The 27,942-nt window shown below is 45.4% G+C and overlaps 1 protein-coding gene across 1 annotated transcript in view; it reads right to left on the reverse strand.

Moving 5' to 3' along the window:
* Nucleotides 1-27,942, reverse strand: part of LOC146859531 (CD5 antigen-like) — a 628,425-nt gene that overhangs the window by 410,027 nt on the left and 190,456 nt on the right. Inside the window, exon 3 of the mRNA XM_085650238.1 lies at nt 3,845-4,159. Within this exon, the coding sequence (XP_085506364.1) occupies nt 3,845-4,159 (315 nt within the window). The remainder of the gene's footprint in view (nt 1-3,844; nt 4,160-27,942) is intronic.

The following is a 27,942-nucleotide window of genomic DNA, read 5'->3' on the forward strand; positions in this document are numbered from 1 at the left end:
TCTCCATTCCAACACACTAGTCAGGTTTCTCCCTACTAATAAAAACCCGGTCAATCCTTGTAGATGATCTCTGTGGTTCAGAGTAAAAACAGCATGTACCACCTCTTGGGGTTTGCAGGAGATAAACATTGACTAGATCAATCTGCACAGGCATGTCTCGTAATTGTTTCACTAACCAAGTGTGAGCATTCTTCATTGGAGTGGTCCGATCCTGAACCTTTCCTGTCATGCCATTGAAGTAACCGGCCCAAATTGCTAGAATAAGTATGGAAGGTTTCACAACATCGGTGCCTATGGATTCAATAAACACCGTTTTCTTCCATCTTTGATTAGATTGGGTAGGAGGCCAAGTAGAGTCTTCTATGAATGTTTTCAGTTTCTTCTGGCTCTAAGTGCATTTCTTGCAGAAAAAAATATTTTAACATTCCTATGCTTCATGAGTGAGAATACTGTATCTTTTTGTGCAATTATTCAGTCTATGGACTTTTTCAAGTCGTGTGTTTAAACTCTCCTGTAAAAGTAAGTAATACAGAAGATTTCATCTGGACCCTACAACGAAGTAACAGATTTATCTGGATTGCAATCCCTCCCCAGGTCCTAGCATCATCCAGCCTGTTGTCACTTCATGTGTCACACCACAAATACAATCTTCTCCATGCTCACGTGCTGAGATTGTTGATACAGTGTTTGCCTGGATACCAAGGTTGGCGAGACACTCTGATACAAGGTGAAGGTGCATCACAATCCATTGCTGAGGGAGGGGACTTAGCACCCAACCGGCAAGTAGATCATTTGGTAACCTGTTGCTGTATGAAGGTCTTCATCGATGCTGGTGATCTTGTTTCTTGTTTGTGAAGAATGAGGACAGCTGGGTGCCTAGGTCTTGAGAGGAGGTTACATTGGTACAGCTTGCTGCCGAAGTGGTGAAGCATTACCTATGGGAAAGATTCCCTTGCCTTGTTGGAGTTGCTTTCGATGAGGTCGGTGGCCATGGAGCGTTTGGTGGTTCTGATTGGTTGATAGTAGCATCTGAGGACGGATTTGCCGATGCTCTTTCAAGTGTCATCCTGCCTTCATGTTTTTTGCAGTGGCATTTGTTGAGCCTGAGCTCTTATGTTTTCCAGCTTGCTTGTGGTCTTGTTGTGTTGGCTTTGAGAGGCACCAGGGTATCTGCGCAGGCGGTGATCTAGGTGTTGAAGTTAAAGATAGATTTGGGAAGTTTGCTTTTGTGTCAAGGCTGGTGGTGTAGGAGTCCGTAGAGCAAGATGTTTCTGAGATCTTGTGATGGGCTTATGTCAGAACCCCGTTCAGAGGGCCATGGGGCAAGCAGGGGTTACCGGGGCTAACCAAGGTGGTTGGGCCATTTTCTCCTGCTGTCCTGGGGCCCACCCTACTATGGATCCCACTCAGTTGGGTCATATGCCTCCTTCTTCACCTGACTCTCAATTGGTAAGATAGCCGGAGCAGTCAACGTTCCCTCAGAGGGAATTGTAGATACAGATTAGTAGACATGACAATTACCTCGATGTGCATGCAGCTCCCACAATAAATTAATGTCCAGTCAAATATCTTTTTTTATGAAAGAAGTATTTTAATTCTAATTCTACACATGCAAAGTTATGATGATAAAAAGATCTGGTCACTTCTTATAAACATCACAGGGTATGCTGCCACCACTGCACTTGTGCTGTTTACCTACTGTTGAAGACAGTAGCCTTCCACCACTATAAGAATAGTGCTTTAAGAGCCCCTCCCAGTCCAACATGAGTGCAGACCATGAGACAGGCCTATGTTCTGGCGCACATACATGATCCATGTTTGGCTATGACAAAAAGGTCAGCATTAGGAATCCAGACAATAATACAGTTGGGTACTCAGGGCAGGGGTACACGTCTTTACCAAGGAGAGGGCTTATTCTTCCCAACAGCTTGTCTACTGGGGGTTTGCTGAAGCTGGTGAAGATGGGGTCTAGTAGTTATCTGACAGCATGTGTGGGGTCCACTCACTGAGAGAGTCCGAGGTTGGACAGGCCCTTGAGGATGTTGCCTGTGCTGAAATCAGTGAGGTCCTCAAGTTGGTTGTTAACGTCACCAAGTAAAATAAAGGCACTTGAGTCAAGAATCAGGGAGGTGGCAACATTTGCAATGGTGCCACTGAAGCTGGCGCTTGGTTGGGAAGGCGGTAGATAACAGTGCCACCCAGGATGTAGTTCACAATGATGAGGAGTTTGAAGTTGAAGTGTTCCATGTTGCTGGTGGTGCTCTCCAAGGTGGGTGAGAATTGGATGGATTCTTTGAAGATAACAGTGATTCCGCCGGTCTGTTTGTCTTGTCCTGAGATCTTGTATCCAGGGGGACTGCCATGGCAATAACGTGAGCAGACGATGAAGTTAAAAAGGTTTTGTCTGAAAGAGACGGTCTGGTGAGTGCTTGTGTAACAGATCCCACATTTCGTTGGTGTGTTTAGCGAGGGAGCAAATGTTGAAAAGTTTGAAGGATATGGAGCGGTGTGGTGTGGTGTAGTAAGGGGGGTCAGGTATGTTTGGGCGTGTGTTGAGTATGTTGGGTTTGTGAGGTGTGAGGGAGGAGTGAGATGGGTGTGGGAGAGTGTATGTGAAATGGCAGATGGTGCAGCAGAATGCACCTTCAGTGTTGGGTGGCGAAGCTCAGCAGCCGCACTGGTAGATATGACCAGGGCTCAGGCGTGGTGAGGTGGGGTGGCGATGGGGGGAGGAGGGAGGGAGGAAGGTTAGGGATCCTTGGCTTTGACATGCTTTTGGCACAGCACGTCTGCGTTACAGCCTCCATTACGTGAAGACAGTTTGACAGGAAGCCAATCATGTCACTTCATGTGCAGGTGGATGATGGGAAATTACTTGCATCGCTCTCTGTCTGTCCCCCTTACCCTGTTAACCGTTTACCTCTATGATTCAGTCACTGTCTTGACCCTTTTCCTTCAGACGGCGCTATAATATCCTGTACCGATAACTACTCCATTTCCGATTGTGGTCTGGAGTATGGTCAGAATATCACTATTCAAGTTGTGTCCTGTTTCCCTTTCTATTGTTGTTGATGTTACATGTACAGCATGCTGGATTTCGCTTTCTTAGGTTGGATAACATTTACATGCCTATAATGCTTTATCACTAATTATCCCACATCACCCATCACCACAATAAGCGTTGCTGTTTGTTATTTCTGTACCGCTCCCTCAGACTCTCTCCTCATATTTGTATCCTTCCCTCAGTGCCCCAAAAACAGCAACCTTACCTTTAATAACAGCTCTACAAATGCTCAGAACCTCAACAAACATTGTTTTTATCATTTAAACGTGTGCCCAGGACTCGGCTTTTCAGTAACTTGTGTGGGTTTACATCCACATACTTATACGGGGGTTATAGGGTATTTCCTCCGAACCTGGTAGCACCGTGCAATACACACACTACAACCACCATACGCACACACAGCAAATCGCCACTCTTCCTGGCATATCCAAAACCCTACTTCCAGACAAATCTAGCAGCTATGTGCAGAATGCTGTTCAGTAGTGCCAAATCTGTGTGTTGATGCTGGCAAGCAAGTGCTCTGTTTATTCTGTGCAGAAATGAGAGTCGGTGCCACAGTGCCGGTGTCAGGGTGTCTGCTGCCTCTAAGTTCGATGCGAATCTGTGAGTTTTCAGAGGGTTAGCCAGTCTAGAACTTACATCTGTTGTTATTGCAGTCAGAGTATATTGCTTGTTGCAATCTTTCACTTTGCATCTAGCCTCAAATATGTGTTTACAGTGTATGTTCATTACATTTCTTGAGAAAAGATAACTTTATTTCACTTGGTTTCCATTCCTTACCTGTGCAGGTCACCCCAGCGTCCCTTCCTGTAGGACAGGTATTGTGTTCCCAGCCTTGTTGTGGGCACTTCCATAGAGCAGCCTCATCTCCTCTGCATTGGACATTACTCATGACAACAGGCAGAGAACTCTTTCCGAATGTTGGATTGTACTCATGTTCTTCCGCTGAAATACAGCCGAGCTGTCTGCAGACAACTGAAGCATCATTCAGATCCCAGGAATCATCACACACCGTCCCCCACACACCATTGTGCCTGACCTCCACTCTTCCAGAGCAGAGAGAGGCGCCGTTCACCAACCGGACCTCATCAGGACCTGGGAACAGCATAAGTGGACAGATATCAAGCAAGAGTCGCAAAATCAGGTAAAGTGTCAACATTATACATATGTTTGAAAGGTTCATGGTTCTTTATTTTTGCACGATTAATCAAAATCATTGCAAATCATGAGATAAAACACTACATGTACAATGGGAAAATATCAATACAAATGTCAAACAAAAGTAACATAGGCCCAGTCTCTTTGTGGTTCATTGTAAACAGATGAATAAATAGAGCAAAAACAGCTGCAAAATGTAATAAAATTTACAGTCTATTCAAGCTCAGTTGAATTATAACTAAATAGTAAGAGTGTGGCATCCCATAATGATAGTAAGAGTGTAGATCCCTCAGTGATAGTAAGAGTGAGGCATCCCACAATGATAGTAAGAATGAAGCATCCCACAGTGATAGTAAGAATGTGGCATCCCACAATGTTAGTAAGAGTGCGGCATCACACAATGATAGTAAGAGTGCGTCATCCCACAATGATAGTAAGAATGTGGCATCCCCCAATGATAGTAAGTGTGTGGCATCCCACAATGTTAGTAAGAGTGCGGCATCGCATAATGATAGTAAGAGTGAGGCATCCCACAATGATAGTAAGAATGTGGCCTCCCACAATGATAGTAAGAGTGCGGCATCCTAGAATGACAGTAAGAGTGCGGCATCCCACAATGATAGTGAGAGTGTGGCATCCCACAATGTTAGTAAGAGTGCGGCATCACACAATGATAGTAAGAGTGTGGCATCCCATAATGATAGTAAGAGTGAAGCATCCCATAATGATACTAAGAATGTAGATCCCTCAATGATAGTAAGAGTGTGGCATCCCACAATGTTAGTAAGAGTGCGGCATCGCATAATGATAGTAAGAGTGAGGCATCCCACAATGATAGTAAGAATGTGGCATCCCACAATGATAGTAAGAGTGCGGCATCCTAGAATGACAGTAAGAGTGCGGCATCCCACAATGATAGTGAGAGTGTGGCATCCCACAATGTTAGTAAGAGTGCGGCATCACACAATGATAGTAAGAGTGCGGCATCCCACAATGATAGTAAGAATGTGGCATCCCACGATGTTAGTAAGAGTGCGGCATCACACAATGGTAGTAAGAGTGTGGCATCCCACAATGTTAGTAAGAATGCGGCATCACACAATGATAGTAAGAGTGTGGCATCCCATAATGATAGTAAGAGTGTGGCATCCCACAATGATAGTAAGAGTGCATCATCCCACAATGATAGTAAGAGTGCATCATCCCACAATGATAGTAAGAGTGTGGCATCCCATAATGATTGTAAGAGTGTGGCATCCCACAATGATAGTAAGAGTGTGGCATCCCATAATGATTGTAAGAGTGTGGCATCCCACAATGATAGTAAGAGTGTAGCATCCCACAATGATCAATCAATCAATCAATCATAGGCATTTATAAAGCGCACTACTCACCCGGAGGGTCTCAAAGCGCTAGGGGGGGGGGTCCGCTACTGCTCGAACAACCAGGTCTTGAGCTTCTTCCTGAAGGAGAGGTGGTCTTGGGTCAGGCGTAGGTCGGTCGGGAGGGCGTTCCAAGTCTTGGCGGCCAGGTGGGAGAAGGATCTTCCTCCTGTTGTCGCTCTGTGGATGCGGGGGACGGCTGCGAGGGCGTGACTGGTCGAGCGGAGGTGGCGTTTGGGAGCGTAGAAGTTGAGGCGGCTGTTGAGGTAGGTCGGGCCTTGGTTGTGTAGGGCTTTGTGTGCGTGGGTGAGGAGCCGGAAGGAGATTCTTTTGTTGATCGGGAGCCAGTGCAGGTCTCTCAGGTGTTTGGAGATGTGAGTTCGTCTGGGGACATCGAGGATGAGTCTCGCCGAGGCGTTCTGGATCCGCTGGAGTCTCTTCTGGAGCTTGGCGGTGGTACCGGCGTAGAGGAAGTTGCCGTAGTCCAATCGACTGGTGACGAGGGCCTGGGTGACCGTCTTCCTGGTCTCGGTGGGGATCCACCGGAAGATCTTACGTAGCATGCGCAGGATGTTGAAACAGGACGAGGAGACGGCGTTGACTTGTCTGGTCATGGAGAGGGAGGAGTCCAGGATGAAGCCCAGGTTGCGTGCGTGGTCTGTCGGTTTGGGTGCGTTGCCCAGGGCGGGGGACCACCAGGAGTCGTCCCAGGCGGAAGGTGAGGAGCCCAGGATGAGGACTTCCGTCTTGTCTGTGTTCAGTTTCAGGCGGCTGGTCGTCATCCACTCGGCCACGTTTTTCATCCCTTCGTGTAGGTTGGCTCTGGCGGTGGCGGGGTCGTTGGTCAGGGAGAGGATCAGCTGGGTGTCATCGGCGTAGGAGATGATGTTCAGGATGTGTTGGCGTGCGATGGCCGCGAGGGGGCTCATGTAGACATTGAAGAGGGTGGGGCTGAGCGAGGAGCCCTGAGGGACGCCGCAGATGACTTCCGTGGCTTCTGATCTGAACGGGGGCAGGCGGACTCTCTGTGTCCTTCCGGTGAGGAAGGAGATGATCCAATCCAGTGCCTTCTCCTGGATTCCGACGTTGTTGAGGCGCTGCACAAGGGTGCGGTGGCAGACAGTGTCGAATGCCGCGGAGAGGTCTAGGAGGATGAGGGCCGCTGTTTCTCCATTGTCCAGCAGGGTTCGGATGTCGTCGGTGGCAGCGATGAGGGCGGTCTCGGTCCTGTGGTTGGCCCGGAAGCCTGACTGGGAAGGGTCGAGGGAACCGGTCGTCTCGAGGAAGGCTGCCAGTTGCTTGTTGATGGTCTTCTCGATGACTTTGGCTGGAAACGGGAGGAGCGAGATGGGGCGGTAGTTCTTGAGTTCGGTGGGGTCCGCCGTTGGTTTCTTTAGTAGAACGTTGAGTTCGGCGTGCTTCCAGCTCTCAGGGAAGGTGGCGGTGTCGAGGGAGGTGTTGATGATGTCCCGCAGGTGGGGTGCGATGACAGCGTCGGCCTTGTTGAAGATGTGGTGAGGGCAGGGGTCGGTTTGGGATCCGGAGTGGATGGAGTTCATCGTGCTGATGGTGTCTTCGAGGTTGATCGGTGTCCAGGCGTTGAGGGTGGTGGTGGGGGGCGTTGGTTTGGTCGTGGGGAGCGTTGGTTGTGTTCTGAAGCTGTTGTGTATGTCAGCGATCTTGTTGTGGAAGTAGGAGGCGAGGGAGTTGCAGAGGTCTTGCGATGGGGTGATGTCGTTGGTTCCGGCGTTGGGGTTGGAGAGCTCTCCGACGATGTTGAAGAGTTCCTTGCTGTTGTGTGCGTTGTTGTCCAGCCGGTCCTTGAATGCTGTTTTCTTGGTGGCGTGGATCAGTTGATGGTGCATTCGGGTGGCGAGCTTGAGGGTAGTCATGTTGTCCGACGTTGGGTCTCTTCTCCAGGCTTTCTCGAGAGCTCGGCAGTTCTTCTTGGAGCTCTTGAGTTCGTCGGTGAACCACGGGGCCTTCTTGCTTCCGGGTCTGCTGGGCGGGGTCCTCAGAGGGGCGAGCTCGTCCGCGCAGGTGGAGATCCATTTCGTGAGGTTGTCGGCGGCTTGGCTGGGGTTCGGTGAGCTGGCGGGAGGGTGCTGGCTCAGGGATGCGGCGAGTTGCTCGGCTGTGATCTTGTTCCAGCTTCTTCGTGCAGCCTGTTGCTGGTGGTGGTGGACCGTGGTTCTTTTGAAGCTGAAGTGGATGCAGCTGTGGTCCGTCCAGTGGAGTCCAGTGGCGTGGCTGAAGGAGATGTCTTTGCTGGACGAGAAGACGGCGTCGAGTGTGTGTCCGGCGAGGTGGGTGGGGTTGGTCACCAGCTGCTTGAGTCCGAGGGTGGTGAGGTTGTCAAGCAGGGAGGTGGTGTTGCGGTCGTTGTTGTTCTCCAGGTGGAAGTTGATGTCCCCGAGGAGGATGTAGTCAGCAGAGGGGAGGGTGTGCGGGCTGATGAAGTCGGCGATGTCTTCGCTGAATTGAGTGCGTGGTCCCGGGGGTCGGTAGATCAGGGTGCCTCTGAGGGTGGTCTTGGGGTCGGTGTGGATCTGGAAGTGCAGGTGTTCGGCGGTTGTCAGGGTGTTGTCGGCGTTGGTCGAGATACGGATGGTGTCCCTGTGGATGATGGCGATGCCTCCTCCAGTCTGGTTGTCGCGGTCTCTCCGGATGATCTTGTAGCCCTCTGGGATGGCGATGGTGATGTCGGGCGCTGAGGAGTCGTTCATCCAGGTTTCCGTGAGGAAGGCAACGTCAGGAGCTGTGGTGTCGAGGAGGTTCCAGAGTTGAACGGCGTGTCTGTGGACGGAGCGGGTGTTGAGCAGGATGCACTTGAGGTGGTTGCTGCTGGTGTTCGGCTTGGCGGGTGCTGGTGTGGGGCGGGTCCGGATGCAGGTGAAGAGTGCGGCATCCCACAATGATAGTAAGAGTGTAGCATACCACAATGATAGTAAGAGTGAAGCATCCCACAAGTATAGTAAGAGTGCGGCATCCCACAATGATAGTAAGAGTGTAGCATACCACAATGATAGTAAGAGTGCGGCATCCCACAATGATAGTAAGAGTGTGGCATCCCACAATGATAGTAAGAGTGAAGCATCCCACAAGGATAGTAAGAGTGCGACATCCCAAAATGACCGTTAGAGTGCGGCATCGAACAAGGATAGTAAGAGTGCGGCATCCCACAATAATAGTAAGAGTGCAGCATCCCCTCAATGATAGTAAGAGTGAAGCATCCCACAATGATAGTAAGAGTGCGGCATCCCAGAGTGATAGTAAGAGTGCAGCATCCCACAATGATTGTAGGAGTGCAACATCCCACAATGATAGTAAGAGTGTGGCATCCCACAATGATAGAAAAGAGTGCGACATCCCAAAATGACAGTAAGAGTGCGGCATCAAACAAGGATAGTAAGAGTGCGTCATCCCACAATGATAGTAAGAGTGCAGCATCCCCTCAATGATAGTAAGAGTGAAGCATCCCATAATGATAGTAAGAATGTAGATCCCTCAATGATAGTAAGAGTGTGCTATCCCACAATGATAGTAAGAGTGTGGCATCCCATAATGATAGTAAGAGTGTAGATCCCTCAGTGATAGTAAGAGTGAGGCATCCCACAATGATAGTAAGAGTGCGGCATCCCACAGTGATAGTAAGAGTGCGGCATCCCACAGTGATAGTAAGAGTGTGGCATCCCACAATGATAGTGAGAGTGCGGCATCCCACAATGATAGTGAGAGTGCTGCATCCCACAATGATAGTGAGAGTGTGGCATCCCACAATGATAGTAAGAGTGCAGCATTCCACAGTGATAGTAAGAGTGCGGCATCCCACAATGATAGTGAGAGTGTGGCATCCCACAATGATAGTAAGAGTGCAGCATCCCACAGTGATAGTAAGAGTGTGACATCCCACAACGATAGTAAGAGTGCAGCATCCCCTCAATGATAGTGAGAGTGCGGCATCCCACAATGATAGTAAGAGTGCAGCATCCCACAGTGATAGTAAGATTGCGACATCCCACAATGATAGTAAGAGTGCAGCATCCCCTCAATGATAGTGAGAGTGCGGCATCCCACAATGATAGTAAGAGTGCAGCATCCCACAGTGATAGTAAGAGTGTGGCATCCCACAATGATAGTAAGAGTGCGGCATCCCACAGTGATAGTAAGAGTGTGGCATCCCACAATGATAGTAAGAGTGCAGCATCCCACAGTGATAGTAAGAGTGCGGCATCCCACAGTGATAGTAAGAGTGTGGCATCCCACAATGATAGTGAGAGTGCAGCATCCCCTCAATGATAGTAAGAGTGCGGCATCACACAGTGATAGTAAGAGTGTGGCATCCCACAATGATAGTAAGAGTGCGGCATCCCAGAGTGATAGTAAGAGTGCAACATCCCACAATGATAGTAAGAGTGAAGCATCCCACAAGGATAGAAAAGAGTGCGACATCCCAAAATGACAGTAAGAGTGCGGCAACAAACAAGGATAGTAAGAGTGCGGCATCCCACAATGATAGTAAGAGTGCAGCATCCCCTCAATGATAGTAAGAGTGAAGCATCCCATAATGATAGTAAGAATGTAGATCCCTCAATGATAGTAAGAGTGTGCTATCCCAAAATGATAGTAAGAGTGTGGCATCCCATAATGATAGTAAGAGTGTAGATCCCTCAGTGATAGTAAGAGTGAGGCATCCCACAATGATAGTAAGAGTGCGGCATCACACAGTGATAGTAAGAGTGTGGCATCCCACAATGATAGTAAGAGTGCAGCATCCCACAGTGATAGTAAGAGTGCGGCATCCCACAGTGATAGTAAGAGAGTGGCATCCCACAATGATAGTAAGAGTGCGGCATCCCACAACGATATTAAGAGCGAGGCAATGATAGTGAGCGTGCGGCATCCCACAGTGATAGTGAGAGTGCGACATCCCACAACGATATTAAGAGCGAGGCAATGAAAGTGAGTGTGCGGCATCCCACAGTGATAGTGAGAGAGCAGCATCCCACAATGATAGTAAGATTGCAGCATCCCGTAATGATAGTGCAGCATCCCACAGTGATAGTGAGAGTGAGGCACCCCACTTGGAGGTAAGATGCGCTGTAGGGTGAGGTGTAATCACACTGAATGGAAAGGGAAGAAGGGCTGTAGGAGGAGCTGTCATCCCACTGATTGGAAAGGGAATCAGCTGTGTAGCAGGAGGTGCAATCACACTGGATGTAAATGAAGGATGGCGTGTAGGTGCAGGTATAATCACACTGGATGGAAAGGGAAGAAGGGGGTAGGTGCAGGTGTAATCACACTGGATGGAAAGGGAAGAAGGGGGTAGGAGCAGGTGTAATCACACTGAATGGAAAGGGAAGACGGGGTGCAGGAGGAGGTGTGTGCAAAAATCTTCCTTTTTGCCCTAATCACTCCCACATTTTGCTTGATACTGGTGGTAACTGACTCTGACTGTGCATGGGCTCTGCTTACCAGCCCCAGGGCCAGGGCTCTGGTTATAAGGCATATGGTAATTAGGTAAATTACAATTGGTGCTGGCAGATAGGTTTAGAGCCCAGTAGACTGAAGTGACCTGGTTCCATAGATTGATGTGACACAGCAGACGTAGCCAGGATAGATCTTAAGTATATTTATTAAGTTAATTAAGTCCATAGAATAGACCCACCAGGAGCAGCCTGCTAGCTGCTCAGCCCATCCTCTCAACTGTCTCACAGCAACCTCCAACATTCCAGTCACGTCAACATTCCACATGGAACTCTCACACTGGCTAAGCATCTAGTTACAAGATACAGGCGACAGTAATAACCTTACATGAAGATACTACAATATCTCCCTTCTTTACAATTGAAAATAAACCAACAATATTCAAAGTTCAAAACAACTATACACAAAATCTAAACAAGAGATAAATAGTCCAAAACCCAAGGGTAAGATGAATAAACTATACCACGAAAGGGAACCAGACTATAACACGAAAGAAAAAGGAGAAGAAAAGGATGACAAAATAAGAATGAACTATCACCATCCTCCTCTTATAATAAGACACCAAAGAGAACATTAAACTCACACACTATCACCAACCTCCTCTTTTAATAAGACACGAAAAGAACGTTAAACTCCCAAACAGAAATTGAGTAGACACCACAAAAGATACTTATATAAAAACGCAGAGAATCACAATAGAAAACAACTACAATTACTCTAGAAATTGAAGAAATATACAGGAAGAATGACTATCAGAACAAATATACAATGGGTGGACCTCACCCATCACTAAAACGTAGGTGGGAAGACACCCCCTAAACTCTGAGTATATGGGTCTAACACCCAGATGTACATAAACATAAATGGGACTAAGACCCAACCCAAACATGACCAAGGCGGGACTCACACCCCCTTTAAGTTTAGTAAAAAGGACAAATACCCATTACTAATAGCATAGGTAGGACTCTCACCCCCTAAAACGGGACAAACACCCATTACAATGACCTAGGTGGGACTAACACCCCTAAACACAAAAAATATGGGAGTAACACCCATTAAGAATGACCTAGGTGGGACTGACACCCCCTAAACACGAAGTATATGGGACTAACACCCATTAACCATAAGCTAGGTGGGACTAACACCCCCTAAACACTATATTCAAGGGACAAACTCCCATTAACCAATTTAATAGGTGGGACTAACACCCCCTATAGCCCGACAAGTGAGTCACAGCATGACTAACAGACAGAATAGTAGACAACGTGCAGCATAGAGTGACTGATACACACCACACGACCAACACAATAAAAAATGTGGTACTAAATCGGAACACCAACATAAGTATGCAAAAACATTCTCACTAGTAGTGCAATAATAAACTGTGACCCGCCGGTGAGCGATATCTCACCCGAGTAGTGTGACACTGGGTACACTCACATATATTTAAATAATAAAACCATAACATGTTAAATGACCATAGTCATAGGTGTGCCTGTCACTTGTGAAAATAGACAGACGTGCAACAGTTCTTGGTGACAATCCAGATGAAAGAACTCCGAACTGAGACACTGTCAGTTGACAAATATAAGCGCTTGAAAGTAACCAGAGACTTGGCAGCATAACAAAAACACTTTGCAGAAGATCCAAAATGCTGTGCAGCAGACATCATGCCCACCAAGTAAGAAAACGAGCCAGGACACTTAGGTAACAAAAGAAACTCACCACATGACTCCCTGAAATGTTCATCCCCAACCAACTCAAAACACATGAAATACGAAGAAACCTGGAAGTCTACTCCGCTACAGATGACGGTTGGGCTCAGGACGATCCTCACATTTCGACTCTGGTACTGGTTTCAAAAACCTTATTTATCGCGAACAACGTGGTTAAATATTACAGAAAAGAAGTTACAGAAATTTCTTTTCTGTAAGCCAAAGTCCAGCCTTCCAGCTGCCATCTTCTGATTGGCCTCCCTCTGCCAGGCTAAGCCAGACTTTCTTAATGAGGTGTGAAGTGGCCGACTAGTGAGACAAAGGATTTCCTGTGGGTGGAGAACTGCAGCTGCAGAAGCACAAGGCAAGATGGGGGTGCAGTAGCCAAACTGGTATTAAAATGAAGAATGACGCTATATGGCAACACAGGCTTACCCCCACCTCCTGCCTCCCCAGCCACACAGGAGCCCCTGTATTTAGATTAATGAAGGGACAGGAAGGGGTGTGTTAAAGAATCTTAGCCACACCAGTGGGTTGGCATAGACAGATCTATCCCTTCAGGAGAAATGTTCTCCATCTTGGATTTTGGGAGAGAAGTGATTTTTGGGGCAAGGATATACCGAACTTTGGAGGAAGTGGTCATACCTGAGTGTGGCACCCTGCTTCCCATTGGTCAGGTTTGTCCCCCTGCTTAATACCCAGGAACACAGCATAAATATGGAAGAGCTGCCAAGCAACTCAGATCTAATGCCTGAAACAAGGAGAAGAAGGACTATCATGCTGGAAATGTGATCTGCACCTAAAGGACTGCACTCTGAAGGATTTCACCTGCTGCACAATCTGATACTACAGCCCTAAGGAATTTGTCCGGCTTCACAATGATTTAGGAGTGGACTCCCTCCAAACTACAGGTTACCAGAGCTCACCTGCATCATCTCCACCAAGAAGCCTCCATCCTGGAGTGCGTCCAGTGGACTTTTAAGGATTTTGAAAGGTGCATTGTGCGAATTGTAGTCACAACATTCCAAGGACCATCTCAGAGCTTCTAGACCACTGGATTGATGTTTTGGGCACTTTGAACCCTCAACAGCAATTTCAGGAAGAAGTTCCAGACATTAATAAGTGACTGACCTGATGTTGATGGTAAAGCAGTCTACGTCGACCGGCAACCCTGCCTAGATGTCAGGTTCTCCCAATGAAAGTTCCGGAGCCCAAGACTTCCAGGAGCTGACCCTGGCCTCGCGGAGAATCAAGCCGACAACATTGACGCGGATCCGGCTTGAAGAAGAGTCTCGCTCCACGTTGAGGAAAAATCCGCCAGAAAAGTGTCTAAGTGCGAAGGTAAAGTTTTGACTGAGGCTCCCAGCTTAGTGTATGTCACCAGGGCCCCCTTACGGTTGACATAAAACTGTGACTTTTTCCCAGTCAGTTGAGACTAGATGCCTCAATTTGGCTCTATTGGTTTTTGAAAACTGGAAAGCATTTATTATTTAAAAAATCATACCTCTGGTTCCCTTTATTAAATGTATGTTGTTTTGGTGTCTATTTTTATAAATTGGTGTATTATGTCTTACTTATCTAATGTATTGGTTTCTTTTAAATGCTTTACACACTTGTCTCCTAAGCTGCACCTGCCTGCTCATTGCCAGCTTCCAAGGGTTGAAAAAGAAAATCATATACTGAGACCTTGACTAACCCTTTTATTGTATTTGTAGCCTTATTATTAGTGGTAGGTCCCTACGTATCATTAACAATCAAACACTTTCCAATGAGGTGTAATCACAATGATTGAAAGGGAAGACGTCTTGTAGGAGGAGGTGTAATCGCACTGGACAGAAAGGGAAGATGTTCCATAGGAGATGTAATCATAATGGATGCAAAGATTAGAAGGGTTGTAGGAGGAGAAGGTGTAATCACTCTGGATGGAAAGTGAAGAAGAGCTGTAGGAGACGGTGTATTCACACTGAATGGACAGAGAACAAAGGGTGTTGGAGGAGAAGGTTTAATCACACAGGATATAAAGTTAAGAAGGGGTATAGGAACAGGCTTAATCACACTGAATGGAAAGGGAAAAACTGGTGCAGGAGGACGCGGTGCAATCACACTGGATGTAAATTAAACAAGAGCTGTAGGAGGAGGTGTAATCACACTGGACAGAAAGAGAACAAGGAGTGTAGGAGGAGGAGGTGTAATCACACTGGATGGAAAGATAAGATGTGCTCTAGGAGGAGGTGTAATCTCACTGAATAGAAGATAAGAAGTGCTGTAGGAGGAGGTGTAATCACACTGGATAGAAAGATAAGAAGTGCTGTAGGAGGAGGTGTAATCACACTGAATAGAAAGATAAGAAGTGCTGTAGGAGAAGGTGTAATCACACTGGATAGAAAGAGAACAAGGGGTGTAGGAGGAGAAGGTGTATTCACACTGGATGGGAAGATAAGATGTGCTGTAGGAGGAGAAGGTGTAATCACACTGGATGGAAAGGGAAGAAGTGGTGCAGGAGGATGTCACTCCATCAAACAATCAGGTTTGTATAGCGCTGAGGGACTCAAGGCGCTGGAGTTGCTACCTGCTTCACTGTGCTCTGTTTATTCAAAAATGACAAAAAGCAGGAGAAAGCAGTCAGAAAAGCGGGGTAAGAGGAAGGAGAAAGTAGTAAAAACAAGGGAGAATCAGGAGAAAGCACTCAGAAAGAGGGGGTAAGAAAGGAGAAAGCAATAATAAAAAGTGGCACAAGCAGAAGAAAGCACTCAGAAAACGGATAAAACTGGGAGAAAGCAGTGAAAAACAAGGCGCAAGCAGAAGAAAGTACTCAGAAGAACAGGGGAAAGGAAGGAGAAAGCAGTGAAAAACAAGGCAAAAACAGTATAACGAGGTAAAAGCAGGAGCAAGTACTCAGAAAAGTGAGTGAGAGGAAGGAGAAACAGTAACAAATGAGACAAAAGCATTTGGAAATATGGGGAAAAGAAGGAGAAAGCAGTAAAAAAAGGCAAGAGCAGGAGAAGACACTCAAAATAACAGGGGGAAAGGAAGGAGAAATTAGGGAAAAATGAGGGAAAAGTAGAAGTCACTCAGAGAAAGAAGGAGGAAGTAGAGCGGTGCAGCAGCACGGAGAGAGCTGTGCCTGGTGCAGGAGGATGTGTAATCACACTAGACGGAAAGAGAAGGAGCGGCAAAGGAGAAGATGTAATCACACTAGTGAAAAGGGAAGAAGGGGTGCAGGAGGAGAATATGTAATCACATTGGATGGACAGGGAGGAAGGGGTGCAGGAGGAGAAGATGTAATCACACTGGATGGACAGGGAGGAAGGGGTGCAGGAGGAGAAGATGTAATCACACTGGATGGACAGGGAGGAAGGGGTGCAGGAGGAGAAGATGTAATCACACTGGATGGACAGAGAGGAAGGGGTGCAGGAGGAGAAGATGTCATCACACTGGATGGACAGGGAGGAAGGGGTGCAGGAAGAGAAGATGTAATCACACTGGATGGACAGGGAGGAAGAGGTGTAAAAAGAGGTGTAATCTCACTGGATAGACAGGGACGAAGGGGTGCAGGAGGAGAAGATGTAATCACACTGGATGGACAGGGAGGAAGGGGTGCAGGAGGAGAAGATGTGATCACACTGGTGTAAAGGGAGGAAGGGGTGCAGGAGGAGAAAATGTAATCACACTGGTGTAAAGGGAGGAAGGGGTGCAGGGGGAGAAGATGTAACCACACTGGATGGAATGTTGTGAAGGGGTGTAATAGGAGGTGTAATCACACTGGATGGAAAGGGAATTACTTACTGCAGGGGGAGGTGTAATCACAATGGATGGAAAGGGAGTAAGAGGTGTAAAAAGAGGTGTAATGACACTGGATGGACAAGGAGTAAGAGGTGTAAAAAGAGGTGTAATGACACTGGATGGACAGGGAGGACGAGGTGTAAAAAGAGGTGTAATCACACTGGATGGACAGGGAGGAAGGGGTGCAGGAGGAGAAAAGATGTAATCACACTGAATGGACAGGGAGGAAGAGGTGTAAAAAGAGGTGTAATCACACTGGATGAACAGGGAGGAAGGGGTGCAGGAGGAGAAAAGATGTAATCACACTGAATGGACAGGGAGGAAGAGGTGTAAAAAGAGGTGTAATCACATTGGATGGACAGGGAGGATGGGGTGCAGGAGAAGAAGATGTAATCACACTGGATGGACAGGGAGGAAGGGGTGCAGGAGGAGAAGATGTAATCACACCGGATGGACAGGGAGGAAGAGGTGCAGGAGGAGAAGATGTAATCACACTGGATAGAATGTTGGAAAGGGGTTTAAGCAGAGGTGTAATCACACTGGATGGTGATGGAGCAGGTAAAGCAACATTTTGTATACCTCCTCTATTTTGAATGTGAAAATTAATTATATAACCTACTGATTATAATTTGCTAACGGAGTGCAGTGTGAGAGTAATTCAACCATATGCATACACCAATTATACGTGGGAAATTGCTATTTGCATGGCAAAATAACTCTATTAACTAAAATCTGTACGCATATTTGTGACGTTTGCATTCTCGTGGAGGACCGTAAAGGTAAATATATTGCTTTAAATGTCGCTATATGCTAGGAAAATACTCATACATAAAGGAATTAGTGAGGGGTTAACATTAGAATCTTCATTTCTTTGTATTAATTATTCTTTTGTGTTTGTTTTGCTTAAGTTGGCATTTGGGCCTACCTAGAAAATGATGCCCGACATGGAGTTCAGAAGTGGCCACCGTCTCGTGAGCGCGATGTCTACTGCGCAGACTCGGATGGCTCCGTGAACTTCCTGATGACCTCAGCTCACCATGTCCTCAGTCAAGGATAGGAACTTGGTGGACTGCCAAACTCCGAACAGGTAAAAAACTGGTTTAAATGAACAATTGGATCATACAAGCAAAACCTAAAACATTGTGAACTATTCTGATGTAAAATCGGACGTTTCCAATCAGCCAATAGCGTGCTTTCTTGGTCTAAAATTGTTTCATGTCATCCTGAAATTCATTATAAAAGAGTAGTAGAATAGGAGGGGTCTGCTCGCTGCCACTGGACCACTGAACTGCGGCTCGGATCTGATCTGAGATGCTGATGCTGCTTTTTGCTCTGTGACCGCAAACCTACTGATGACAGATGCTTGCACGATTCTCTGGTCCTTTTGAGATCTTTGGGACTGCAGCGTGCTGAGCAAAGAACTTTTGGACCTATAGCTTTGGCCTGCTTTATTGGGACAATTGGCAGCTAAATTCGGTTATGCAGAGCCAAGTGAACTAGAGAAAACGCAGAGAGCCAGAATAGGTCAATAGAAATGTCCAGCAATCTGTATTAATTGACTACATTTCTAAACTTTGATTAATTATAAATGTTGGGAGTTTGTGGTTTATTCAAATGAAGAGAATAAATGATTCTGAGTCTTAAATGTGTTGTAGCTGGTTCTAAATCACCATCAACCAATCCAACTAATTGGTCCGTCGACCAAGTGGTGGAGTGCCTTGATGTTTAGGATTAAGAATCTATAGGTGGCGGATGCTAATGTATATTTTGTAACATTACTTTTCTTCCCTATAGGTTATAAGGTACCCCCCACATGTCCAGCGCTTGAATCATTCATCCCTCCTGTGTGCAGACTCATGAATGGTGACGTATGAGAGTTGGTGTTATCGGCCCCACCAATGAATGCATGTATGAATGAGCTAGTATGATAACGGGTCTGCGACGCAGGGAAGATATCTGTATGTATATTCCTTAAGTCCCAATCTTGCGCTGGATCAATGGAAAGGGAGGAAGAGGTGCAGGAGGAGAAGATGTAATCCCATTGGATGGTTCGTTCGGAAAGGGTGTAACATGGAGGTGTAATCACACCGGATGGAAAGGGAGGAAAGGGTTTAGGAGGGGAAATGAGGAGAAGCAGTGAAAGAGAAGGCACAAGCAGGAAAAAGCATTCAGAAAACAGGTGAAGGAAGGAGAAAGCAGTAACAATTAGGCAAAATCAGGAGAACGCAATCCAAACATGCATTGGCATAGCCAATAGGCCTCGCCTTTGGGACCTTATAAGTGTTTAGCCATGTGCCACAAATTGCCTTATTGTCATTTTGCCCAAGGAACTGTCCTATGTAATTCCAGTGGCTCTGGTTATACTAAAGCGCCAAACGTCAGCAGGCTGAACCGGCACCTGTCTCTGCACGAGGTATAAAACGTTGCTCCACAAAGCTGCTCTTGTTGCTGCCATGTTGACAAACATGTACTCCACAATAAAATACTCAAATGACAAAGATATAACTAGTTTCCTGAGGTGAAATGATCACAATCCTGGTCAGTGAAGTAAAGTGAAGTTGCGAACTCCAGCTTTACCCTGGAGGAAAATATGTAAACAAATAACAATAGAAAAGTAGGTAAGTGGGATCAAAGTTAGATGCAGAACAACTCATCTGGGGTAAAATCCAAGAGCAGTGGTAACCATGGAAGGATCTCCGGGTTTTTGGAGATAAACCGTTGGTGGATATAATGTAATTACCTCCAATATTTTTGGAGTAATGGGCAGGTTAAAGACACTTTTCTAAGGAACAAAATAGCATTCAAATACGGATTCTGGAGGAAAAACTTCAGCCACCAAAAATGGAATTTACTCCACATTAACACACACATTAAATTCATCACCAGTGTGGTTCTTTCACGTTTAACCCACGCTGTGTGATTAGATCTGTTAATCAAGCTGCGTGACCTCATTGTGGACTCAGCCTGAAGGCTGCTCTCCACAGCTCCCACTCAGAGATCTTTCGATGGTTGTCTGAGAACACTAAAATCACCACAAGGGTCGTCTGGATAAGTGCAAGGTGCTTCACTTAAATAAGCGTGCACCCTCCTATAGCGCTCGTCCATCAAACCTAAAATCTGGAATGTCCGTCACCATTACCCCTTTTAATGGTACGCGGTTCAAAGGCCTCAGAAAGATGTCAGGTGAGTCAGCCATGCCAGCAGTCAAACCTCTGAATTGCAGGCACTTGTGAGTGACGTTTAACTCACTGAGGCACCCTGTGTGCAGGAGCACAGGGGGAGGAGGCAGTTATGGTAATTCGCAACGGAGCTGCACAGCCCTTGCAGATGTGTGGGGTGACAAAGCAGACAAGATCCTTTTGTGAGTTCATTGGTGGTGTTCAATTTGCAAGTCTCAGGCTCGAATCCAGGGGGGTTGGATCCACGTTTCAACCTTTCGAGGTCGACAAAATGTGCCCCTTCCGGTTGGCACCAGTGCTGGAAGAGGGCGAGACCCCGCTGGACCCTCGATCCGGCTGTAACATGGAGTGGGGACCCGGCTGGCTTCAGTGAATTCGCTCACTTTATCCCTGTGCATTTTGCCAAAACTGGAACACGTTCAGCAGCCGCCTGTAGGTGGCGATATTTTCATCACCTTAAACCCCTCCCTTAAGGGGGCCTCGGCAGTCCTTCTGGGGGCGCTCGCTCTGGCTTCGCTAGCTGGACCTTAACACGTCGGCGTCAGTGCCCTGGAAGAAACACAGTCTCTTCATACCTGCTAAAGACATAATCCGGAGCTCTATAAGGCCTTACTACTGGCCTGAGGGCCCCACCCACACTGCATGGTATGTGGGGGCCTGTGTTACGCCCCGGCTTGGCTAGCTGGACCTTAACACGTCGGCGCCAGTGCCCTGGAAGAAACACAGTCTCTTCATACCTGCTAAAGACATAATCCGGAGCTCTATAAGGCCTTACTACTGGCCTGAGGGGGCCCCCTGCAGCTCGGGGCCCCCCCGCACCGCAGGGTATGCGGGGGCCTGTGTTACACCCATGTTTGGCTAGCTGGACCTTAACACGTCGGCACCAGTGCCATGGAAGAAACACAGTCTCTTCATACCTGCTAAAGACATAATCCGGAGCTCTATAAGGCCTTACTACTGGCCTGAGGGCCCCCCCGCACCGCAGGGTATGTGGGGGTCTGTGTTACGCCCCGGCTTGGCTAGCTGGACCTTAACACGTCGGCGCCAGTGCCATGGAAGAAACACAGTCTCTTCATACCTGCTAAAGACATAAACTATGATTTCGGGGGCAGAATAGTTTTCCAAGCCCTGTAAGAGATATGCATGAACTTTCAGAAGGCCAGACATATCTGCCTGAATGAGTGATTACACTTCTGACCATTTATATAGGACTCAGAGGCATACAGATATTTATATAGGACTCAGAGGCATACAGATATTTATATAGGACTCAGTGGCATTCAGATATTTATATAAGACTCGGTGGCATGCAGATATTTCTATAAGACTCAGAGGCATACAGATATTTATATAGGACTCAGAGGCATACAGATATTTATATAGGACTCAGAGGCATACAGATATTTATATAGGAATCAGAGGCATACAGATATTTATATAGGACTCAGAGGCATACAGATATTTATATAGGACTCAGAGGCATACAGATATTTATATAGGACTGAGTGGCATACAGATATTTATATAGGAATCAGAGGCATACAGATATTTATATAGGACTCAGAGGCATACAGATATTTATATAGGACTCAGAGGCATACAGATATTTATATAGGACTGAGTGGCATACATATATTTATATAGGACTCAGAGGCATACAGATATTTATATAAGACTCAGAGGCATACAGACATTTATATAGGACTCAGAGGCATACATATGTTTATATAGGACTCAGAGGCATACAGATATTTATATAGGACTGAGTGGCATACAGATATTTAAATAAGACTCAGAGGCATACAGATATTTATATAGGACTCAGAGGCATACAGATATTTATATAGGACTCAGTGGCATACAGATATTTATATAGGACTCAGAGGCATACAGATATTTATATAGGACTCAGTGGCATACAGATATTTATATAGGACTCAGAGGCATACAGATATTTATATAAGACTCAGAGGCATACAGATATTTATATAGGACTCAGAGCCATACAGATATTTATATAGGAATCAGAGGCATACAGATATTTATATAGGACTCAGAGGCAAACAGATATTTATATAGGACTCAGAGGCATACAGATATTTATATAGGACTCAGAGCCATACAGATATTTATATAGGACTCAGAGGCATACAGATATTTATATAGGAATCAGAGGCATACAGATATTTATATAGGACTCAGAGGCATACAGATATTTATATAGGACTCAGAGGCATACAGATATTTATATAGGACTGAGTGGCATACAGATATTTATATAGGACTCAGAGGCATACAGATATTTATATAAGACTCAGAGGCATACAGACATTTATATAGGACTCAGAGGCATACAGATATTTATATAGGACTCAGAGGCATACAGATATTTATATAGGACTGAGTGGCATACAGATATTTATATAGGACTCAGAGGCATACAGATATTTATATAAGACTCAGAGGCATACAGATATTTATATAGGACTCAGAGGCATACAGATATTTATATAGGACTCAGCGGCATACAGATATTTATATAGGACTCAGAGGCATACAGATATTTATATAGGACTCAGTGGCATACAGATATTTATATAGGACTCAGAGGCATACAGATATTTATATAAGACTCAGAGGCATACAGATATTTATATAGGACTCAGAGGCATACAGATATTTATATAGGACTCAGAGGCATACAGATATTTATATAGGACTCAGAGGCATACAGATATTTATATAGGACTCAGAGGCATACAGATATTTATATAAGACTCAGAGGCATACAGATATTTATATAGGCCTTAGAGGCATACAGATATTTATATAGGACTCAGAGGCATACAGATATTTATATAGGACTCAGTGGCATACAGATATTTATATAAGACTCAGAGGCATACAGATATTTATATAGGACTCAGTGGCATACAGATATTTATATAGGCCTTAGAGGCATACAGATATTTATATAGGCCTTAGAGGCATACAGATATTTATATAGGACTCAGTGGCATACAGATATTTATATAAGACTCAGAGGCATACAGATATTTATATAGGACTCAGTGGCATACAGATATTTATATAGGCCTTAGAGGCATACAGATATTTATATAGGCCTTAGAGGCATACAGATATTTATATAGGACTCAGTGGCATACAGATATTTATATAGGACTCAGAGGCATACAGATATTTATATAGGACTCAGAGGCATACAGATATTTATATAGGACTCAGAGGCATACAGATATTTATATAGGCCTTAGAGGCATACAGATATTTATATAAGACTCAGAGGCATACAGATATTTATATAGGACTCAGAGGCATACAGATATTTATATAGGACTTAGTGGCATACAGATATTTATATAGGACTCAGTGGCATACAGATATTTATATAGGACTCAGAGGCATACAGATATTGTTATAGGCCTTAGAGGCATACAGATATTTATATAGGCCTTAGAGGCATACAGATATTTATATAGGACTCAGAGGCATACAGATATTTATATAGGCCTTAGAGGCATACAGATATTCATATAAGACTCAGGGCATACAGATACTTGCACCGGAAGCAGGAGCCATGTGTGCCATCTCCGTGAAATACACATATGTCCCTCGCATGCCACACGCCGTGCCTTGCAGCAGGCACATTAACCCTCTGTGCTACTTTAGGACTAATCAGACCTGTGGTTCGACTGCACACACATCTCTCGAGCAAGTGCATGGTGTGCATCGAGCCATCTTAGCGTGTTATGTTCAGACAGCGCAACAATATGTGGAATAACTGAACAACAAGGTCTGTGTGATTGGCAGGTCCCGCCCACTGCTTCCGGCTCCACCCATCATGAGATTCTGATTCCAGCTCCTGTGTCAGCATCCCCCTGGGTGAATGATCATCTCCGGCCAGCTGCTGGCAGATGTTGGAGGGCGCCTCTGATTGGCTGGCCGGCGCCCCCCCCTATCAGTGAAAACCAAAGGGCAGCGGTAGACAGACGCTGCACACAGACATTACAGTAGACAGGCACAGCACACATACATTACAGTAGACAGGCACAGCACACATACATTACAGTAGACAGACGCTGCACACATACATTACAGTAGACAGGCACAGCACACATACATTACAGTAGACAGGCGCTGCACACATACATTACAATAGACAGGCACAGCACACATACATTACAGTAGACAGGTGCTGCACACATACATTACAGTAGACAGGCGCTGCACACATACATTACAGTAGACAGGCACAGCACACATACATTACAGTAGACAGGCGCTGCACACATACATTACAGTAGACAGACGCAGCACACATACATTTCAGGGAATATTTCATGTGAGCAGCAGCATCTCAACCATGACCTGTTGCGGAAAACACTATAGTTGCTGCGACACACGGTTGTGTGTATGTATGCGCGGAGATTTATTGAGGTCACATTTTCAGAAACCAGGGAGAAGATGTGGCGTAAAGGCCAGAGATGCCGATTTAGGCGCTGGGGAGGCAGGTTCGAGTCTAGGTGTCGGCTCCACATCCTGTGATTCTGGGGAAATCACATAATCTCCCCGTGCCTACCAAAAATTGTATGTGTCCTGTCCTAGTGTGACATAACTGGTGCCCATGTAAAGTGCCCCAATACCTTTGGGTCTGGTTGGCGCTATATCAAACTCCAACAACAACAAAAAAAACAAGCATTGGAAATGCAATAGGTCTAGTATTAGTTGGACTTGGAGCTGTTTGCACTGTAAATCGGAATGTTTTTTACTTATGTAATACGTCTTGTATTTGTTGGCGCTATTGGCGTTGTAAATGGCAATTTTTTTAACTTATGTGTTATGGAGTATAATTAAATGGTGTGTTGTGGATTTATGTGGCTTGAACTAGTTAGCTGTGTAATTGTGTGGCATGGAATTGTGTGGAGTGGATTTATGTATTGGAATTATGTGGCATGGTGTGCTGTGGAATTATGTGGATAGTAATTAAGTGGTATTGAGTGTACTGGAATTATGTGGCATGGAATTCTGTGGTTTGGAATGTATTTATGTGGAATGATACTTTGTGTTGTGGAGTGGTATATAGTGGAGTTTAATGATGTGGTGTGCAGTTGAGGGCCTCCTTCCATGGCACACAAACGCCTGTAAATAATATTTTTTAAATGACATAATACACAATGTAAATGGCCAAACATGAAAGCACTTGGTAAGGATATGCCCTCCCCACCTGCTGGTCTCCTTTCTGCAGATAAATAATGGTGAGACACAAGGATGAGAGAGGCAAGTAACAGGTAGCCAGAAAGGGTAGGGCACAACGTTTGCAATTAATCCAGGAAAGTTTGGGAGAAAACCTATTGCCTTCCCATTTTGGCCAACATCTAGCAGGTAAATCCATTAGGGGTGGGGAGTTAGACACACTTAGCAGACACTGAAGATTCATAAATATGGACATGGTGGGTCCAAGACAGTGAGAGAATTTGAGATCTAGACGTTGTTTGTTGCCCCTGTCTAGAGAGACCCCTGAGTGGGCGAGGCACAGCACTGCGCTGCAGATCTCTGATGCCGACTAAAGACAACAGGTTCAAAGCCCGTTGGAACCCGCGCACTCCTTCCTTCCTCCTCCAATTCCATCAAGTAAATAAATCAGATCGGATAACTAGCGCGAACTATAAAACCACTGAGAAAAATTGATATTGCCGCCATTTAAATATGCAGTCCTTGTAACCAGTAAGGCGCCTTTACGAAAAGTGCACAATATGGGGCATATGCACAAGCCCTATCGCCACAGAAACGTCTCTTTTAGTGATGTTTCAGTGGTGACAGGGGCTTCTCCTTCTTGACAAGGCAGCGTTAAGCCACTTAGCATGGCGTAACGCCGCCTTCTAAATAAGGCCCCTTTCATGCTATGCTTAGCGAGAAAGGGGTGGGCAGTGGGTGTTGCGGTAGGCGTTCCACTGCAACACACATCGATTTTGACGCTGCCCCTTATTTACGAGGGCAGTGTAAATAGGAGGCAGCGCCAAAAATAAGGCGAGGGAAAACCTGCTCTTAAGTGGTGAAACGAGGAGAAAAACTATATTTCTCCTAATTTTTTCTATTTCCGTTTGTGCTGCCTTGTGCCGCACACATGGAAAAAGCAAAAAGCCTTTTATTGTTTATGTACAGGAAGGTCCCCCTTCCTGTACATAAACTATCTTTAAAAAAAAGGACATTTTGTGACTTCCATGAGTGTGCTGCATTCAGCAGCACTCATAGAAATGACAAAATGGCATTTCAAGAAGGGGGACCTTCCTGTACATAAAAAAATCCTTCCCCTGCACGCAGACACCCTTGCACTATGGTGCAAGGAGTCCTGGATTGGCGCTACACAGCTTAGTGTAGCACCAGTGCTGGGGAAACGCAAGGCTGCACCATATTGTTGTAAATATGGTGCAGCCTTGCGTTTCTGAAGTGGCGGCGAGAGGCGTTAAGCCGTGACGGCTAACGCCTCACTCCGCAACTACTGTTGTACATATGGCCCTATGTTTTACTGTGGCTTGGATATCAGATAAAACTGAAAGCATTTCAGAAAAGGATACAGGGGAAGGTGGCATGTGTGCTGTTATGTAGCATCGGGACTGTATCAGCTATATTTACTTATTTGTTAACCCCTCCCATCATTTTTTCCATTTCTTGTGACCTATCGCTGTGGTTGTTTGTGTAAAACGTTCTGAAGAAAAAAAAGAGAAAGCGCGTGTATTCTTACGAGAAGTGGTCCAGTCTTGGTAGTTTTCATGTAGGTTTATTAGGTATCAAGTTGTATAATAGATGAGCCCACCAGGAGCGGTCTGTATCTGTTCAGCCCATTTAGCAACTGACTAAATCATACCAACATTCTAATATAAACACATCCTGGCTGAGCAGCACACTACATCTTCTCCCTTCTTTGCAATGAGAAAGGAGACTTCAAAGATGTACAACAAAAGGTTACAATCAAAACCTAAGGTGAATAAATCTTGAAGTGATGTGATAAAGAATACATTTTAAAACACGTAATGAGATAATGATACGTTTTAAAATGTCTAATGAATGTGTAATACATTTTGAACCTTTAAAAGAAAAGCACTGAAAAAAACACTGAAGAAAGAAGAATGAAAGCAAAGCATGTATCGAAAAGGAACACCACCCTTCCTCCCCCTTTCACGGAGACAACAGATGTGATGAAGACGAAGTTGCAAAGGGAAGAGTACTGTAAGGAAAAACAAGCAAAGAAATGAAGGAAGAAGTTTGCGCGGCAATGGAAGCGCAAAAACATGAATAAGAATCACCGCCAGGGCACAGTGGTTGGCCAGACCACTGTGGAGATGGTGAGTAGAAAAGAACAGTAAGTACAGAAGAAAGAAAGAGAAACGCACTTTAAACATGTAAGGTGGTGTGAAAGGTACACCTAGCTGGATTTTGGAAAATGAATCCACTAGACAGTAGGAAAATGTAAAATCACGTACAGGTACCATGTAAGGTGAAATTACAGACTGTCTTAGATCCCATGAACAGGGGATATGTAAGAAAAGTACCGCAATTAAACAAATATTAATGTTATGCTTTTGGAAAATTCTCCTAGGAGCTTGGGAAGAAGGCACTGTAAAGCAACGTAAAGTAACATAATGTAAAATAAGCACTGTAGTATAAAGTACCTTGAACATTGAAAACCCCCAAAGGAAGTTGGGGTGAAGGGTGTGCGGAAGGGGCACACAGCACAATGTGCAACAAGAAAATTTGAGACGGATTTGGAGGAGGACCACATAAATCAGTAAAATACAATGCACATAGAAATAAAATATGAAAATGCAAATAAAACAGTAAAAACACCATAAAATACACATTTTGAGAATGGAGAAAATTGCAGCTCTGCAAGATGTACAGAGCATAGCACATTAGAACTTAGAGACACTCTGCTAAGATGAGGTGTGTCAATGTCAATGTCCTACGAAAATAATAAAATAAAATAAATGAGGTGATCACCGTGGTCTGGAAACTGCTGAAGAACTGTGCTAAGTTCCGGTGAAAAACGATGAAAAGGAATGTAATAGTACCTTGGTAGGAAGATTGACGAGATAAAATACTGGAGAAAGTGTAATTGTAGTGTCTAAAACAAAGGAGCCTTAAATTCCTTGTAG

This window comes from Triturus cristatus, chromosome 3_2 (genome assembly GCF_964204655.1).
Source record: "Triturus cristatus chromosome 3_2, aTriCri1.1, whole genome shotgun sequence".
NCBI lineage: Eukaryota > Metazoa > Chordata > Amphibia > Caudata > Salamandridae > Triturus > Triturus cristatus.